Source organism: Clinocottus analis, unplaced genomic scaffold (assembly GCF_023055335.1).
Source record: "Clinocottus analis isolate CAN_PGR_092001 unplaced genomic scaffold, fCliAna1.0.p SCAF_28, whole genome shotgun sequence".
Classification (NCBI taxonomy): domain Eukaryota; kingdom Metazoa; phylum Chordata; class Actinopteri; order Perciformes; family Cottidae; genus Clinocottus; species Clinocottus analis.
This window is the reverse complement of record NW_027176020.1, coordinates 1168096-1184648: the sequence shown is the minus strand read 5'-3', so window position 1 is coordinate 1184648 and position 16553 is coordinate 1168096. Positions and strand designations below refer to the sequence as shown.

General features: G+C 47.7%; 1 protein-coding gene across 4 annotated transcripts in view; it reads left to right on the top strand.

Moving 5' to 3' along the window:
* palld (palladin, cytoskeletal associated protein) overlaps positions 1 to 16553 on the top strand; it is a 47712-nt gene that overhangs the window by 29319 nt on the left and 1840 nt on the right. For 2 of the 4 annotated variants that reach the window (XM_068592713.1, XM_068592711.1), the window contains 10 exons: positions 9166 to 9870; positions 11192 to 11336; positions 11476 to 11577; positions 12544 to 12576; positions 13280 to 13498; positions 14487 to 14728; positions 14846 to 14978; positions 15670 to 15877; positions 16005 to 16170; positions 16504 to 16553. The exon at positions 16504 to 16553 is cut by the window's right edge and continues 84 nt beyond it. In XM_068592713.1, the coding sequence (XP_068448814.1) occupies positions 9166 to 9870; positions 11192 to 11336; positions 11476 to 11577; positions 12544 to 12576; positions 13280 to 13498; positions 14487 to 14728; positions 14846 to 14978; positions 15670 to 15877; positions 16005 to 16170; positions 16504 to 16553 (2003 nt within the window). The other 2 variants (XM_068592714.1, XM_068592712.1) reach the window with 2 other exon arrangements.

The following is a 16553-nucleotide window of genomic DNA, read 5'->3' as shown; positions in this document are numbered from 1 at the left end:
CACACACACACACACACACACACACACACACAGACACACACACACACACACAGACACAGACACACAGACACACACAGACACACAGAGGATCACATTGTTTCCGGATGAGGTCAATCAACCTCTTATTAAATCCTGACCCCGGCTGACAGTGTGTGTGTGTGTGTGTGTGTGTGTGTGTGTGTGTGTGTGTGTGTGTGTGTGTGTGTGTGTGTGTGTGTGTGTGTAGTAAAGACTTGATCTCTCTTTAGACACCACTTTCACTAATTAGTGTGTGTGTAACAACGTGCACACACACGCTCTCTAATCTCCTGACACCGGGAGGCGACGCTGACTCGCCGATGAATCGATGAGTCAGCGCTTCTGGGAACGACTCGCTCCTCCAGGGGGGGGGGGGGGGGGGGGTGACCTCTGTGACGGGTCTGTGACCTCTGTGACTCCTCCCCAACAACAACACGCACACGTATGAAAACAATCAGAATGGAAGATTCTCGTCACGGCCAAAATAAATTGCAATTCAAAATATTTGGAATCGCTCTCCCTAAAAGACAGAAAGAAAAGGGACTCTTAAAAGTTGTTTTTGCTTCTAATAAGTAAATAAATCTTCCACTCAGAACAAGTGAGAATGTAATTGTACATATTGCTTTAATAAGCTGTGATATTTAAGCCTTTTAAGATTAAAAAATTGATCTTAAACCTCGTTTCAGGAAGTCTCCTGTGTCACAATCAGCCGGTAAATCCTTAAAAGAAACTTTAAAAACTCTTAAAAAACTTTTAAAACTTTATTTCAATAACAAGATATTTGACTCGTAATAAGTCAAACTTTGTTCTTATTTTACTGTCGATGTATTGCATCACAGACGGATCTCTTTAAGTAAAGTAAAGTATAAAGTCAAGTTAAGTCTAAAGTAAAGCCTAAAGTTAAGTATAAAGTAAAGTATAAAGTAAAGTAAAGTTAAGTATAAAGTATGAAGTAAAGTATGAAGTAAAGTATAAAGTAAAGTATAAAGTAAAGTTAAGTGTAAGGTATAAAGTAAAGTCGAAAGTTAAGTATAAAGTATAAAGTTAAGTATAAAGTAAAGTTAAGTATAAAGTATAAAGTAAAGTATAAAGTAAAGTATAAAGTAAAGTTAAGTATAAAGTTAGGTATAAAGTAAAGTACAAAGTAAAGTAAAGTCTAAAGTTAAGTCTAAAGTCTAAAGTTAAGTCTAAAGTTAAGTTTAAAGTAAAGTTAAGTATAAAGTAAAGGATTACCTGACATCAGAGATCTCTGTGAGTTAAACTCTCTAAACGACTTCAACACTTTGTGACTCATCAGCGAGTCTGGAAAAGCTAAACTAAAAATAGAAACGCCGCACACCCCGAAAATAGAAATGACTTCTTCTGGAGGAGAAGAAGAAGAAAAAAGAGATTTTGTTTCACGCCACAAAAATGAAGAACATTCCTTAAGTGAGGAACACGAGTCTTTGTGAATGAAAGCAGATCCGTGAGGTCGAGATGCTGACGCCATTACTCATAGAACTATCGTCATTGTTATCATCATCATCATTGTTATCATCATCATCATTGTTATCATCATCATCGTCATTGTTATCATCATCATCATCATTGTCATCATCATCATCATCGTGTTGCGTGTGTTCGGCTACTAGAGGAACTTCGTACGGAGGCAAAACCACGCCAGATGTTTTGTTCATTTGAGAAAAAGAAATTCAAAAATCAAGTTTTTGTTCTTGAACTTTGAAAAATTAGTATAAAGTAAACTATAGTAATAGTAATAAAAATAGTAATAGATAAAATAATAGTATTCAGAAATAAAAATAAGTTTATGAAAAGTTTTTTTGAGGTTAAATATACATTTTGGTTTAGTTCAGTTTTTTGTATAAATATATTTCTTTAGTTTCAGTAACAGATTTTATATTTTAAACTTTTTTTTTCAAATGAACAAAACAAATATGTTGTGTTCATTTTAAGAAAAGATTTGAATCTTTAAAAAAAGTTTAAAATATAAAATCTCTGAACCTGAAAAATCAAGTTTTGAACTTTAAAAAAAAGTATATATATAAAATATATTTTTTTCAGTAACATATTTTATATTTTAAACTTTCACTATTTTTTTTCTTTTTTACAGTTTTGAATCTTTTTTTTGGAGTTTGAATCTTTTTTTTCAAATGAATAAAACTTATGACGTTGATTTGCCTCCATAAGTTTCATCGTGGGTTTTATTCTCTGACTGCTTTTAGTAGAGCTCTTATTCTGAAAGGAGGCACTGGCCTCAGGCAGGCTGGGGGAGGCTTTTATTGTGAAGGGGAGGAGCCAGCAGCCGGACTGACTCATGCAGAGAGAGAGAGAGAGCGAGCGAGAGAGAGAGAGAGAGAGACGGTCTGTGTATATCTGCTGCTCTCACCTGGATGCAGACTGAGTCCTTCTGCCGCCGCCGGAATAAACACAGAGCGCCGCAACGCCGACAGCAAGGTAACGAGTCTCCTTCTGGGTCACGGAGAGAGAGAGAGTCCTCTGGAGAGCAGGAGAGAGAGATGAGGGAGGGAGAGAGAGAGAGAGAGAGAGAGAGAGAGAGAGAGAGAGAGAGAGAGAGAGAGAGATGCTTCTGAAGTTTTCAGAGAGAAACTTTTTTTATTCACCAACTTTTCTTGAAATTCTTTGTCATTAAAGTTTATTTAAGAGGCTGAAGAGGACGACAGAGAGAGCAACGATTGAGCTGGAATAGAGACTTCTTCTCCTCCTCCTCCTCCCCTCTTCCCTCCCTCCCTCCCTCCTTCCCTCCCTCTCTGGCTTACCAGCACGTTAATGTTTAAATCACATGTTTTCAGAATGGGAGTGTGGTTTTCTCCGAGAGGCCCGAGTGTGACACCCATTCATCTCCTGGAGGCTCCGGAGAAGGTGCATTGAGTTCAGAGAGAGGGAGAGAGGGAGAGAGGGAGAGGAAGAGAGGGAAAAGAGGAGGAGAGAGAGGAAGACTTTGAAGGAAGATAAGTAGAGCTCTGCGTCTGTATCGGGAGGTTCATTTGTTTGCTCGGCTCCTCGCTGGAGCCGGATGGATTAGTTCAAACAATAGAGTCTGACTCTTCTAACTCTTTCACTCCTTCTTCTTCTTCTCCTCCACTTTCTGCCTCTCCTCCTCTTCTCCCTCCTCCTCCTCCTCTTCCTCCTCTCCTGCTGCTAATCCCATTTGATGGCAGCGTCTTTCCCCACTCCAATCCAGGCAAGAATGTCTTCAGCATTCCTGCTGTAGAGAGAAAAAACACTGTATCACCCGACTGAAAAGAGCGAGAGGTGAAGGAGGGAGGAGGGAGGAGGGAGGAGGGAGGAGGGAGGAAGGAGGGAGGAGGGAGGAGGTGTAGAGAGGAAAGCTCGCTGATTGTTGAAAGCCCTCTTCACCTCCACTTGGATGTGAAATATGAGCCCAGACGGAGAGAGACGGGAATAATAGAAGAGGAAAGAAAGAGAGAAAGAAAGAGAGAAAGAAAGAAAGTAGGGCAGGAGAAAGTGGAATAAGAGGAACGCTCAAGTTTAGAAGAGGAGGAGGAGGAGGAAGAGGAGGAGGAGGAGGAGGAGGAGGAGGAGGAGGAGGAGGAAGAGGAGGAGGAAGAGGAGGAGGAGGGGGAAGGAAAACAGTCTGGTTCTGTTTTATGTGGCGTGTGTGCAATTAGAGCCGGAGAGAACGAGGGGAGAGAACGTGAAGGCCAGCAGGAGAACCGAGGCTCCAGAGAGAGAACGCAGAACAGAGAACACACATCATATTATGATAGTATTACATCACACACAAAGAGGTTCATTTCCTCTCAACGTTCCCTCTGAACATCACACACACGCGTTTCTGACTCACAACGCGTCACACGTCTGCTCCGTCACGCACACTTTCAACACAAAGTTGTGCGATGCTGCCAGCGGCAGACAGACGCACAAGTTTGTGTTGAAAGTGATGACGCAACAAGCGCTCACTGAGGCAAGAGAGCCGTGGACCAGGTGTGTGTGTGTGTGTGTGTGTGTGTGTGTGTGTGTGTGTGTGTGTGTGTGTGTGTGTGTGTGCCGGCGGAAGGTGAAAGAAAACAAAACAAAAAAAACAAGACTTGCACACCTTTTTTGCTTTTTGCGTGACTAGAAGAAAGTGTGCATGTGTGCGTGTGTGTGTGTGTGTGTGTGTGTCTGTGTGTGTGTGTGATCTGTGCATTAAATCAGCGTGGAGGCGATGATGTCATGTTTGAGTTGGAGGCGTGAGACCGGAGCTCCATCTGACTTCTTGGATTTTTATAAATCATTGACGACGAGGCAAGGTCGTGTTGTTGCTACGCCAACGGTGTGTTTGTAGAAACACACACACACACACACACACACACACACACACACACACACATAGAGGTGTAAAGCAAACACACAAACAAACGCACACACACACAGAGGTGTAACACAAACACACAGCAGGCCTGAGGCCACAAACACCTCTGAACCAGCGTTCTGAAGAACAGCTCGTCCTCAGTTCCCCTCGTGTTGTTGTTGTTGTTGTTGTTGTTGTTGTTGTTGTTGTTGTTGTTTACAGAAGGAAACTCCTCATTCCTGCTCTGTGCACTCAACTACTTCCTGTTTCCTCCTCCCTCTCTCCGGCTGCTTCCTGTCATCAGCTGGCTGAGTTCTAATAAAGCGTCTCCGTCTGTCCGGGCAGCTGCGCCGCTAACGAGGCGGCAGATGTTTAAAGCTAGCAGCTAGGTGCAGCAGATGTTTAAAGCTAGCAGCTAGGTGCAGCAGATGTTTTAAAGCTAGCAGCTAGGTGCAGCAGATGTTTTAAAGCTAGCAGCTAGGTGCAGTAGATGTTTAAAGCTAGCAGCTAGGTGCAGTAGATGTTTAAAGCTAACAGCTAGGTGCAGCAGATGTTTTAAAGCTAGCAGCTAGGTGCAGTAGATGTTTAAAGCTAGCAGCTAGGTGCAGCAGATGTTTAAAGCTAGCAGCTAAGTGTAGCAGATGTTTTAAAGCTAGCAGCTAGGTGGCAGCAGATGTTTAAAGCTAGCAGCTAGGTGGCGGTAGATGTTTTAAAGCTAGCAGCTAAGTGGCAGCAGATGTTCAAAGCTAGCAGCTAGGTGCAGCAGATGTTTTAAAGCTAGCAGCTAGGTGAGCAGATGTTTAAAGCTAACAGCTAGGTATAGCAGATGTTTAAAGCTAGCAGCTAGGTGAGCAGATGTTTTAAAGCTAGCAGCTAGGTCCAGCAGATGTTTTAAAGCTAGCAGCTAGGTGCAGCAGATGATGTAAAGCTAGCAGCTAGGTGTAGCAGATGGTTTAAAGCTAGCAGCTAGGTGAGCAGATGTTTTAAAGCTAGCAGCTAGGTGCAGTAGATGTTTAAAGCTAGCAGCTATGTGAGCAGATGTTTAAAGCTAACAGCTATGTGAGCAGATGTTTAAAGCTAGCAGCTAGGTGCAGCAGATGTTTAAAGCTAGCAGCTAGGTGCAGCAGATGTTTAAAGCTAGCAGCTAGGTGCAGCAGATGTTTAAAGCTAGCAGCTAGGTGCAGTAGATGTTTAAAGCTAGCAGCTAGGTGCAGCAGATGTTTAAAGCTAGCAGCTAGGTGCAGTAGATGTTTAAAGCTAGCAGCTAGGTGCAGTAGATGTTTAAAGCTAGCAGCTAGGTGCAGCAGATGTTTAAAGCTAGCAGCTAGGTGCAGCAGATGTTTAAAGCTAGCAGCTAGGTGCAGCAGATGTTTAAAGCTAGCAGCTAGGTGCAGCAGATGTTTAAAGCGGCGTGCTCGTTCTCACGCAGCGGGTCGTTGTTATTGTTCAGGAAGCACAAACAAGCGGCGGCGAGTAAACACATGTTGAGTCTTTATTGATGCAAGATGCTGCCGGTGGGTCGAGACCCGCTGCGCCCGGAACGCTGATGCATCACCTGAAAAACACTCCACCTAGACGCTGTTCCTGGATCTGTTTACAGCTTTAGAGAGAGAGGGAGAGAGAGAGAGAGAGAGAGAGAGAGAGAGAGAGAGAGAGAGAGAGAGAGAGAGAGAGAGAGAGAGAGAGAGAGCTCCACACCAGATCCCTTTTTGCTTTCATCTCTTTTCCTTTATTCCATTTCCTTTCTCTTACTTTCCTCTCCTTACTTTCCTCCCTTCTCCTTTCCTTTCCTTCCTTTCCTTCCTCTCCTCTCCCTGGTTCAGACTTTGCAGACAGCGTCCAGCAGAGGAAAGTATTTTTCGGGATGAAAACGATTTAACCGCTCGGCCTATTTTTAACCAGAAAGAGTCGGAGCAGAAAGAAGAAAGAGAGACATGGAAGCAGAGAGAGAGAGAGAGAGAGAGAGAGAGAGAGAGAGAGAGAGAGAGAGAGAGAGAGAGAGAGAGAGAGAGACTCTCTCTCTCTCTCTCTCTCTCTCTCTCTCTCTCTCTCTCTCTCTCTCTCTCTCTGCTTCCATGTCTCTCTTTCTTCTTCCTCCAGACGTCGTCGCCAGCTGGCTCGGTCCAGAGCAGCACAACACGGCGCCGGCGTCATGGCGACGGAGGAAAACTTCCTTCTCGTTCTTCTCCTCGGAGACAAAAGAGCGATGGAGGTCTGCACCTTCATCGTTCGCTCTTCATCGTTCACTTCCTGTGAACGATGAAGAGCTTCACACGGCGATGTGAACCGAGACAGAACGAGAGAACGAGAGAGACGGTTAATAAACCAGTAATTAACGTTAACAACACCTTGTTCTTGTTTAGATCCAGTAGCTCCATCAGCAGACTGTTAATAAGTGCTTAATAAAGGAGTAATTAACGTTAACAACACGTTCCTGCTTTAGTTTAAGTAGCTATAAAACAGTTAACTGTTAAACTCGTAATAAAGTAAATATATTAACTTTATTTAAGCAACAACGACAAGTAAAGGTTTAAAAATGACATTATATTATTATATAAGTTATTAAATCACATGAATGTGTATTTAATCTCATTATAAACACATTTTAAGAAACTCACAGACTTGTGAGGACTTTATTCACTGAGTGTATGAAGAACATTATTGTTTCATAACTTTACTTCAGAGAGAGAGAGAGAGGGAGAGAGAGAGAGAGAGAGAGAGAGAGAGAGAGAGAGAGAGAGAGAGAGTAAAGAACTCCTTTTAAGGCATCGACTCGTCGTCCGTTGGAGTCGATCGGCTCGGCAGCTTTTACCAAATGTCAAAGAAATATATTTAAGTTTGAGGAGTTTCATGCTGAGGCAGTAAAAGCGGCGCGTGAAGGAGGGAGGAGAGAGAGAGAGAGAGAGAGAGAGAGAGAGAGAGAGAGAGAGAGAGAGAGAGAGAGAGAGAGGGAGAGAGGGATGAGGCGGTGAGGAAATGAAGTGTGTTTCCTCTCCGCTGGAGCCAACAGCCAAAAAAGGAGTTGAAGCGGCTGCAGAGCTGCAGAGCTGCCAAAGTATTCCTGTAAAAGCTTCTGGTACGAGGCCACGGCGAGCAGGAGAGAGGCTTTTGGGGGGAATGTAAAGAAAAAATGAGGAGAAGAGAAGAGAGAAGGGGGGAGGAAGGAGAGAGGAAGGGAAGGAGGGAGGAGGGAAGGATGGAGGAGGGAGGAGGGAAGGATCGATTGTGTTTCATTCTGAGGAAAACTCCTCAGAATGAAACACACGAGCAAAAGTAACTCATGTTGAACACCAGCGCCACGAAAAACACACTGCGTTGTTTGTGAATGTAGACGGGGGAGGATGAAGAGGGGAGGATGAAGAGGGGAGGAGAAAGAGGGGAGGAGGAAGAGGGGAGGAGGAAGAGGGGAGGATGAAGAGGGGAGGATGAAGAGGGGAGGATGAAGAGGGGAGGATGAAGAGGGGAGGAGGGATAAGAGGAGGGAGATGAAAAATACTCCAAAGACTCCACTAATTATTCCACATCTGGAACCCATTTGAGGGCACGTGACCTCGAGGTCCTGGTGGAACTCCTGACAACACACACACACACACACACACACACACACACACACACACACACACACACACATCCTCTGCAGGAGAAAGCCTTCTGCTTCACTTCTATCTCGTCTCTGGGCAGAAACATGGCGGCGTTTCTTTTGGTCCCGGTATTTCAAAGGCCGGCGGCCGCGCCTCGACCGCGTGGCTCCTGGTTCCTTTAGGACGAGCGGTTCCTCGGTTCCTCTCCTCGGTTCCTCTCCTTGGTTTCTCTGTGCCTCTCCTTGGTCCCTCGGTTCCTCGGTTCCTCTCCTCGGTTCCTTTACTAAATCGTGATGGATGTCAACAAGCTTTTCAACAAGTCTTTACAGAGGCTGATAACCTATCAGCTGCTGCAGCGGTTTCCTCCCAGAACTCACACACACACACACACACACACACACACACACACACACACACACACACACACACACACACACACACACACACACACTCTCACACTGCTTTGCCTGACAAGCCATCCCCTTCAGAGGAAAAACCATTAAACTGGAGAAACCACGTGATGATGTCACGATGATGTCACGATGACGTCATCCCTCATGTGTCTTTACATCAGACATGAGTCAGCAGGTTAGAGGTCTGAACTCAGGAGTTTAACACCAGATGAAGAGATTTAGATGACCTGGTGGAGCATAACATGACGTCATGTGACCTGGTGGAGCATAACATGACGTCATGTGACCTGGTGGAGTTCCTCTATAGACTAACATGACGTCATGTGACCTGGTGGAGCATAACATGACGTCATGTGACCTGGTGGAGCTCCTCTAGAGACTAACATGACGTCATGTGACCTGGTGGAGCTCCTCTATAACATGACGTCATGTGACCTGGTGGAGCTCCTCTAGAGACTAACGTGACGTCATGTGACCTGGTGGAGCTCGTCTAGAGACTAACATGACGTCATGTGACCTGGTAGAGCTCCTCTATAGACTAACATGACGTCATGTGACCTGGTGGAGCTCCTCTATAGACTAACATGACGTCATGTGACCTGGTGGAGCTCCTCTATAGACTAACATGACGTCATGTGACCTGGTGGAGTTCCTCTATAGACTAACATGACGTCATGTGACCTGGTGGAGCATAACATGACGTCATGTGACCTGGTGGAGCTCCTCTATAGACTAACATGACGTCATGTGACCTGGTGGAGTTCCTCTATAGACTAACAGGAAGTCATGTGACGTGGTGGGTGTGTTTTACCAGCGTGTCACTTCCTTGTCTTTGCAGGAACGCCACCCAGCTGAAGCTGCTGCAGGACCAGATCCTCCTGGAGCAACAGGAAGCCGCCAGCTGGCAGCAGCAGGAACTGCAGGAACAGCAGAACCAGGAAGTCCCGCCTCCGCCCCAGCGACCGGCTCAGGAAGTCCCGCCTCCTCCTCCCGCTCCGCCGTCTCCGCCCCTCCCTCCTCCTCCCTCCTTCCAGGAGCTGGAGAGCAGCGCCGCCGCCATGCAGGCCAGCACCTTCAACTACGCCCGGCCCAAGCAGTTCATCGCCGCCCAGAGCCCCGGCCGGGCGGCGGGCTACGCCACCCAGTCCTCCTCCGGCGGCTCCTCGGGGTCCGGCCTGCCCTCGCCGCTGTCGCCCGCCACCTCGCACAAGCCCTTCGGCCGGGGGGGCGCCATGCCGCCGCCGCCGCCGCTCAGTGCGGCCGGCGGCGTGGAGTCTCCCAGCTCGCCGTCCTTCCCGCCGCCGCCTCCGCCCTTCTTCGGCTCCGGTAGCCTCTCCTCCCCGGCCCAGGACTTCCCTCCTCCTCCTCCTCCTCCCCCTCCCCCACCCATGTCTCCGGCCTTCTCCGACGCCTCCTCGCCGTTCTCCTCCGTCCCGCCGTCTCCGGCCTCCAGCTTCCTGTCCTCCGTGTTGCCCTCCACGCCGTCCTCGCCCGGCAGTCCCACCGTCAACGCCCTCGGGTTGCCGAGAGGCAACGGCACGATGTGAGTACCACCGACGGCCGCCGGTCACGTGACCTGAAGCTCCGCGAGTTCTTCTTAACACTTCTGAACCGCGTGTTGCCGATGTTTACTTTTAATAAATATTCATATCTTCTTGATAATTCATCCCAGAAATAATCTTCAACTTCTACCGGATACTTTTCTTTTTCAGCTTTGGAGTTATATTTGGAGTTCGGCAAATTTTGCATTTTGCAATTTTTGTACGGAAGCCCATCTCCGCCAAATAAAAAGAAAAGTCATAATTATTTTTTGTGGCGCAAATGGGCTTCCATACAGGTGCCACAAAATAATAAAAAAACATATATTTTCTTTTTTCTCTGCAATCCATCAACATAAAAATACATTTACAACAAATCCCTCTAAAGCGTTTAGATTCATAAGAGCTCGACACGGCAGAGAATAAAATATATATTTGCAATTTTTTGGGGGGTGAACTGTCCCTTTAAGAGACATGTACTCCTGGGATTAAAGGGCCTCATGTGTAAATGTCAGAGGGAATTATGGGTAATGTAAGAACTTTATCGGCAGTGTGAATAATCCCAGTTTAACAATAATCCCTGCAGCTCACACACTGATCCAGTGGTGAGAAACCAGAGCTCCCAGTGCATCAGCTGGGAAGAAGGAAGGTTTAAAAACAACTTATCTTTATGCTCTTTCCTCTAAAATGTCCTCCTCAAACTAAAGTGTGTATCTCTGTTTGATGATGTTGTGTTATCATAAAAGGAACACATGTTCAGATGTCTACATGTCAGTCTATGTGTTGCTGGTTCAGAGGAAATGAAGATGACAAAGTTAGAGAGGAAGAATTTTAAAAGAGTCCCAAACAGCTCGGAGGTCTCATAACGCCTCATTTGCATATTTAAACACAACATCTGGTAACATGTGTAACACAAACATCCTCCTCTTGATGTGAGTGATGAAGCGATGACATTTATTAACAGAAACATGGAGAAAAGAGATGTTTTTACGTCTGATGGCAGTATGTTCGGTTGGATGAAGACATTTCCTCTGTAAAGACCTTTGACTCAAACAAGTCCACAACATGGAAGAAGCGTTTTGAAGTCAAAGGTGTCCAATAAACTTTGAGTTCTGCATATTTCTCTGACATAACTCTGGTGTAGATAACGTCCTTGTGACGGAGATGAAGGTCCTTTTTGTTTCAAGGACAGTAAACGTTGCTCCATCCTCTCCGTCTCTCCGCCGGCGGCTTCCTGCTGAGATACGAGAGGCTGAGGCGGCCGGATGAGAGGGGCGAGGCTTCAGAAGCTTCAAACCATGACGGATGTGTCCGTGTCCTCTGCAGCAAAGCGTTCCCGAGGAAGTCCTCGGTCACCCGGACGCCGCGCGCCGCCTCCGACTCCGACATCCAGGGAACCAAAGACGCCGTCATCCAGGACCTGGAGAGGAAGCTGCGCTTCAAGGAGGAGCGCATGAGCAACGGCCAGCAGGTGAGACGCGACCAGCCCGTCTGCATTAATACAGCGGCGAGCCGACGGTGTGTGTAAGTGTGTGTGTGTGTGTGTGTGTGTTCTGCGACTCACACACTAACCCCTCCCCCCCACTGACTCCATTAATCCCTGCTTCCAGAAGTTAACCTATGAGGAGAAGATGGCTCGCCGGCTGCTGGGAGCCGACAACGCCGCCACGGTCCTAAACACGCAGGACGCCGAGGAGGAGCCGGCCACGCAGGTACACACACACACACACACACACACACACACACACATATGGCATCACTGTACTCTAACATACAGGATCACGGTTAGCGCTGTAAAGTGACGAAGAAGAAAAAACGCAGCAGCTAAAACAAAACCTCAAGGTGTTCGTTTCTCGCATTTAACACAACTTATGTAGTTATTGTAACGCAAACCAACGATCTTTTCTGAAACCTAACTATTTTACGATCTTTTTCTAAAGCTAACTAAGTATTTTATGATATTTTCTTAAACTTAACCAAATATTTAACAACCTTTTACTAAACTGAAGTATTAAACGATCTTTTCTAAAGCTAACTAAGTATTTTATGATATTTTCTTAAACTTAACTAAGTACTTAACAACCTTTTACTAAACTGAAGTATTTTACGATCTTTTCTAAAGCTAACTAAGTATTTCACGATCTTCTCCTAAGTGACATTGAACCTGAGCAGCGTCTTCGTCAGCCATCTTGTGAATATGTCATCATATTTGCGTCTCCGTGGTGCGTTCGAGGAGACGAGCGGTGGACCGTTGGAGCTTAAACACAAACACATGTTTGGTGGACGGTCGACGACGCGAGTCGCTCTGTTCCTCCGATGCTGCTGCTGTCATTCCGATCTCATGAGTCCTGTTTTCCTTCCCTGGAAACACAGAGCGAGTTATGAAGGCAGCTTATAAACACGCTGAAGGAGGCGGCCATAAAAAGCTCTGTTTATGGAAACTGCTGCTAGCATGCTGCCTGAAGGCTGCTACTGGAGCAGCTAGCAGCTAGCAGCTAGCAGCTAGCTCTGCTTGTTGGACAGTAACTTCTTCTCTGTTTAAAAGTCACCGTTACATAACACCTCATTTGCTTATTTATACACACACACACACACACACACACACACACACACACACACACACACACACACACACACACACAGAGCAGTGTGTGAAGCTCGTGTCTTTCTCCCAACAGGAAGACACCTCGTCTGAACTTTCCCCTCAAAAGGTGTTTGAACCGTGTGTGTGTGTGTGTGTGTGTGTGTGTTCTCTCCGTCGCCCTTTGGGTGTGTCATTCACTGTGTGTGTGTGTGTGTGTGTGTTTGTGTGTGTGTGTACACGTGCACATGAACACTGTGTTCAGGGGCTCCGGCCTGCAGGGAATGAGCTGATAAGGGAACACGTGTTACACAAAAGGGGGTTTAGTGAGTCTGTGATTCAGCAGTGTGTGTGTGTGTGTGTGTGTGTGTGTGTGTGTGTGTGTGTGTGTGTGTGTGTGTGTGTGTGTGATGGACTGAAGCTCTCGTACAGTCGCTGTCGACCAGTTGGATGCATCCAGACGCTGCAGCATGTTCACACCTGTCAGCACGCTGTTGTGTTGTTGTGTTGTTGTGTTGTTTGGTTCCATGCACGTAGTTCTGCCTGCGCTTCCCATCACGCAACAACGCACATTTCAGAAGAGAGATGAGAGGAAGATGCACATCATAGACGTGTCATCGCTGCAGAAGTTCCCTCAGTGATGATTGATTGATGGAGGGGGCGGGGCTTAGCTAAAGGTTATTTCAGCTGGCTGCATTCTGCCACGTGGCCACTAGATGGCACTAAACCCCACAGAGACTTCCTCCTCTTACACATTGAGACGCTCCTCCTCTCCTCTCCTCGTCTCCTCCTCTCCTCGTCTCCTCTCCTCATCTCCTCCTCTCCTCCTGCAGGAGTACAAGGTGTCGAGCTTCGAGCAGCGCCTCATCAGTGAGATCGAGTTCCGGTTGGAGCGCTACCCGGTGGAGGAGTCGGACGACGACGTGCAGCACGACCCGGACGCCGCCGGCGGCGCGGCGCCGAGCTTCACCCAGAAGCTGAAACACTACAAAGTCTTCGAGGGGATGCCGGTCACCTTCTCCTGCAAAGTGCACGGAGACCCCAAACCCAAGGTGAGCAACCAGGACATGTGACCTCCAGGACATGTGACCTCCAGGACATGTGACCTCCAGAACATGTGACCTCCAGAACATGTGACCTCCAGGACATGTGACCTGCAGGACATGTGACCTCCAGGACATGTGACCTCCAGGACATGTGACCTGCAGGACATGTGACCTGCAGGACATGTGACCTCCAGGACATGTGACCTGCAGGACATGTGACCTCCAGGACATGTGACCTGCAGGACATGTGACCTCCAGGACATGTGACCTGCAGGACATGTGACCTCCAGGACATGTGACATGCATCTGCTGTGGAGTAGGACAGAGGATAGAACGGCAAAAGGATAGAAGGACATAGGGAGTAGGATAGAAGGACAGAAAAGAAGGACATAGGGAGTAGGACAGGAGGACATAGGAGTAAAAACAGAAGGACAGAGGATAGAAGGACATAGGGAGTAGGACATAGGATAGAAGGACATAGGGAGTAGGACAGAAGGACAGAGGATAGAAGGACATGAGGAGTTACAAGTCTATAGAATATAAGTCAACAAAGTGTCTTTCTTCAAAAGGGAAGTTTTTATATTTAACAACTGGAATAAAAAACTGTGCGTGTGCTGTTCACGTGTCGACATGTGCGTGTGCTGCGTGAGGCGATAAGGAAAGGAGGCGCGATAAGGAAAGGAGACGCGCTAAGGGAGCAGTGATGACAGGAGGAGGAGGAAGTGAGGAAGTGGAGGAAAAGGAGAGAGATAAGGAAGCAAGGGAGCGATAAGAGAGAGACGAAGGAGACACGAAATGACTCATGAACTTCACTTTGACATGAAGAGGATTCATTGTGTCTCAAGTTTGATGACATGTTGTGTTGGAATATGCAAATGAGGTGTTATCCTATTGAATATGCAAATGAGGCGTCCTGTAATGAAGTCTCCAGACGCTCACAGCGTAAAGGTGTCTCCTCTCCAGACAGAGGAGTAAAGGTGTCTCCTCTCTCCAGGTTTACTGGTTCAAAGACGGGAAGCAGATCTCCAAGAGGAGCGAGCACTACCGGATCAGTCGCCATGCCGACGGGACCTGCTCCCTGCACACCGCCTCCAGCTCGCTGGATGACGACGGCAACTACACCGTCATGGCCGGCAACCCGCAGGGCCGGGCGTCCTGCACCGGCAGGATGATGGTGCAGGCCGTGAACCAGCAGCGCGGCCGCAGCAGCCGCTCGGCCCCCGGACACATGCGCAGGTGAGGCCAGGGGGCGGAGCCTAAACGCTACAGCAACACAATAAAGACACGCAAAGGTTAAAGGTTGTTGTTCTGTGAGTTGTGTGAATGGTTGTGTTGTTGTTGTGCGTCCACCAGGCCTCGGTCCCGGTCCAGAGACAGCGGCGACGAGAACGACAACATCCAGGAGCGCCACTTCCGCCCTCACTTCCTGCAGGCGCCCGGTGACCTCATCGTCCAGGAGGGCCGGCTGTGCCGGATGGACTGCAAGGTAACTGTCTGTACGCGACCGTTTGAAGGCTGTGAGGTCAGTTTTACATTTTATTCAAAGAGTAATAAAGTAACGAAGCCTCCAGCACATAAAACACCTCTGAGGAGTCAGCGTGGATGAATCATCTGGAGAAAGTGACGCGCTTTACTACTCGGTGACAAGAAAGTGAGGATGAAGCATCACGATGGCGAGTTAGCTCGCTGGCTAGTTAGCTCGCTGGCTAGTTAGCTCGCTGACTAGTTAGCTCGCTGGCTACTTAGCTCGCTAGCTGCCAGCAGAGAAGGCACGCGGTGTCATCTTTCAGAGATTAAGTGAGACGAGGCGTTTCATCGTCTTCATCTTCTTCATCTTTCAGCCTCGCAGCGACTAAAATAAACAATCCAGGATTAACTTGCTATAAAAAACTAAACTGAGTCTCCATTCCTTCATGCCAAAGATATTTATAGCAAATATTTATTTCCAGATAGTCTTTCCAGACTTTGAGCTAAAAAAATAGAAGCTAAAAGCGTCTCTCTCTCTCTCTCTCTCTCTCTCTCTCTCTCTCTCTCTCTCTCTCTCTCTCTCTCTCTCTCTTCTCTCTCTCTCTCTCTCTCTCTCTCTCTCTCTCTCTCTCTCTCTCTCTCTCTTCTCTCTCTCTCTCTCTCTCTCTCTCTCTCTCTCTCTCTCTCTCTCTCGCCCCTCCCCCCTGCAGGTGAGCGGCCTGCCCACCCCGGACCTCATCTGGCAGCTGAACGGTCAGACCATCCGCCCCGACTCCGCCCACAAGATGCTGGTGCGTGAGAACGGCGTGCACTCCCTGGTGGTGGAGCCGGTGACGAGCCGCGACGCCGGCGTCTACACCTGCATCGCCAGCAACCGGGCCGGGCAGAACTCCTTCAACCTGGAGCTCATCGTCGCAGGTGAAAGAGACTTCTTGGTGGAAGGTAAAGGTTTGTTGTTGAAGCACCTCAGAGGAAACGTAACCCCGCCCCTCCTCCTCCTCCTCCTCCTCCTCCTCCTCCTCTTCCTCATCCTCCTCCTCCGCAGCCAAAGAGATGCACAAGGCGCCGTCATTCGTGGAGAAGCTGCAGAACACGAGCGTCGCCGACGGGCATCCGGTGAGGCTGGAGTGCCGCGTCGCCGGAGTTCCTTACCCGCAGATCTTCTGGAAGAGAGAGAACGAGTCCTTCACTCACAACACGGACAGAATCAGGTAAGAGAAGCCGGCATTTACAACCAGATAGACTTCTATACAACCAGAGGAGTCGCCCCCTGGTGGTCAGGAGAGAGAATGCAGCTTCAACACATGAAACATAGACTTCTATACAACCACAGGAGTCGCCCCCTGGTGGTCAGGAGAGAGAGTGCAGCTTCAACACATAAAACATAGACTTCTATACAACCAGAGGAGTCACCCCCTGGTGGTCAGGAGAGAGAGTGCAGCTTCAACACATGAAGCATAGACTTCTATACAACCAGAGGAGTTGCACTAGATTGAATGTAGCTTGAATGATTTTTTTTCCTGTGTTTCAATTTCCTTTCCCAGCATGCACCAGGACAACTGTGGCTACCTGTGTATGATCATCCAGCCGGCCA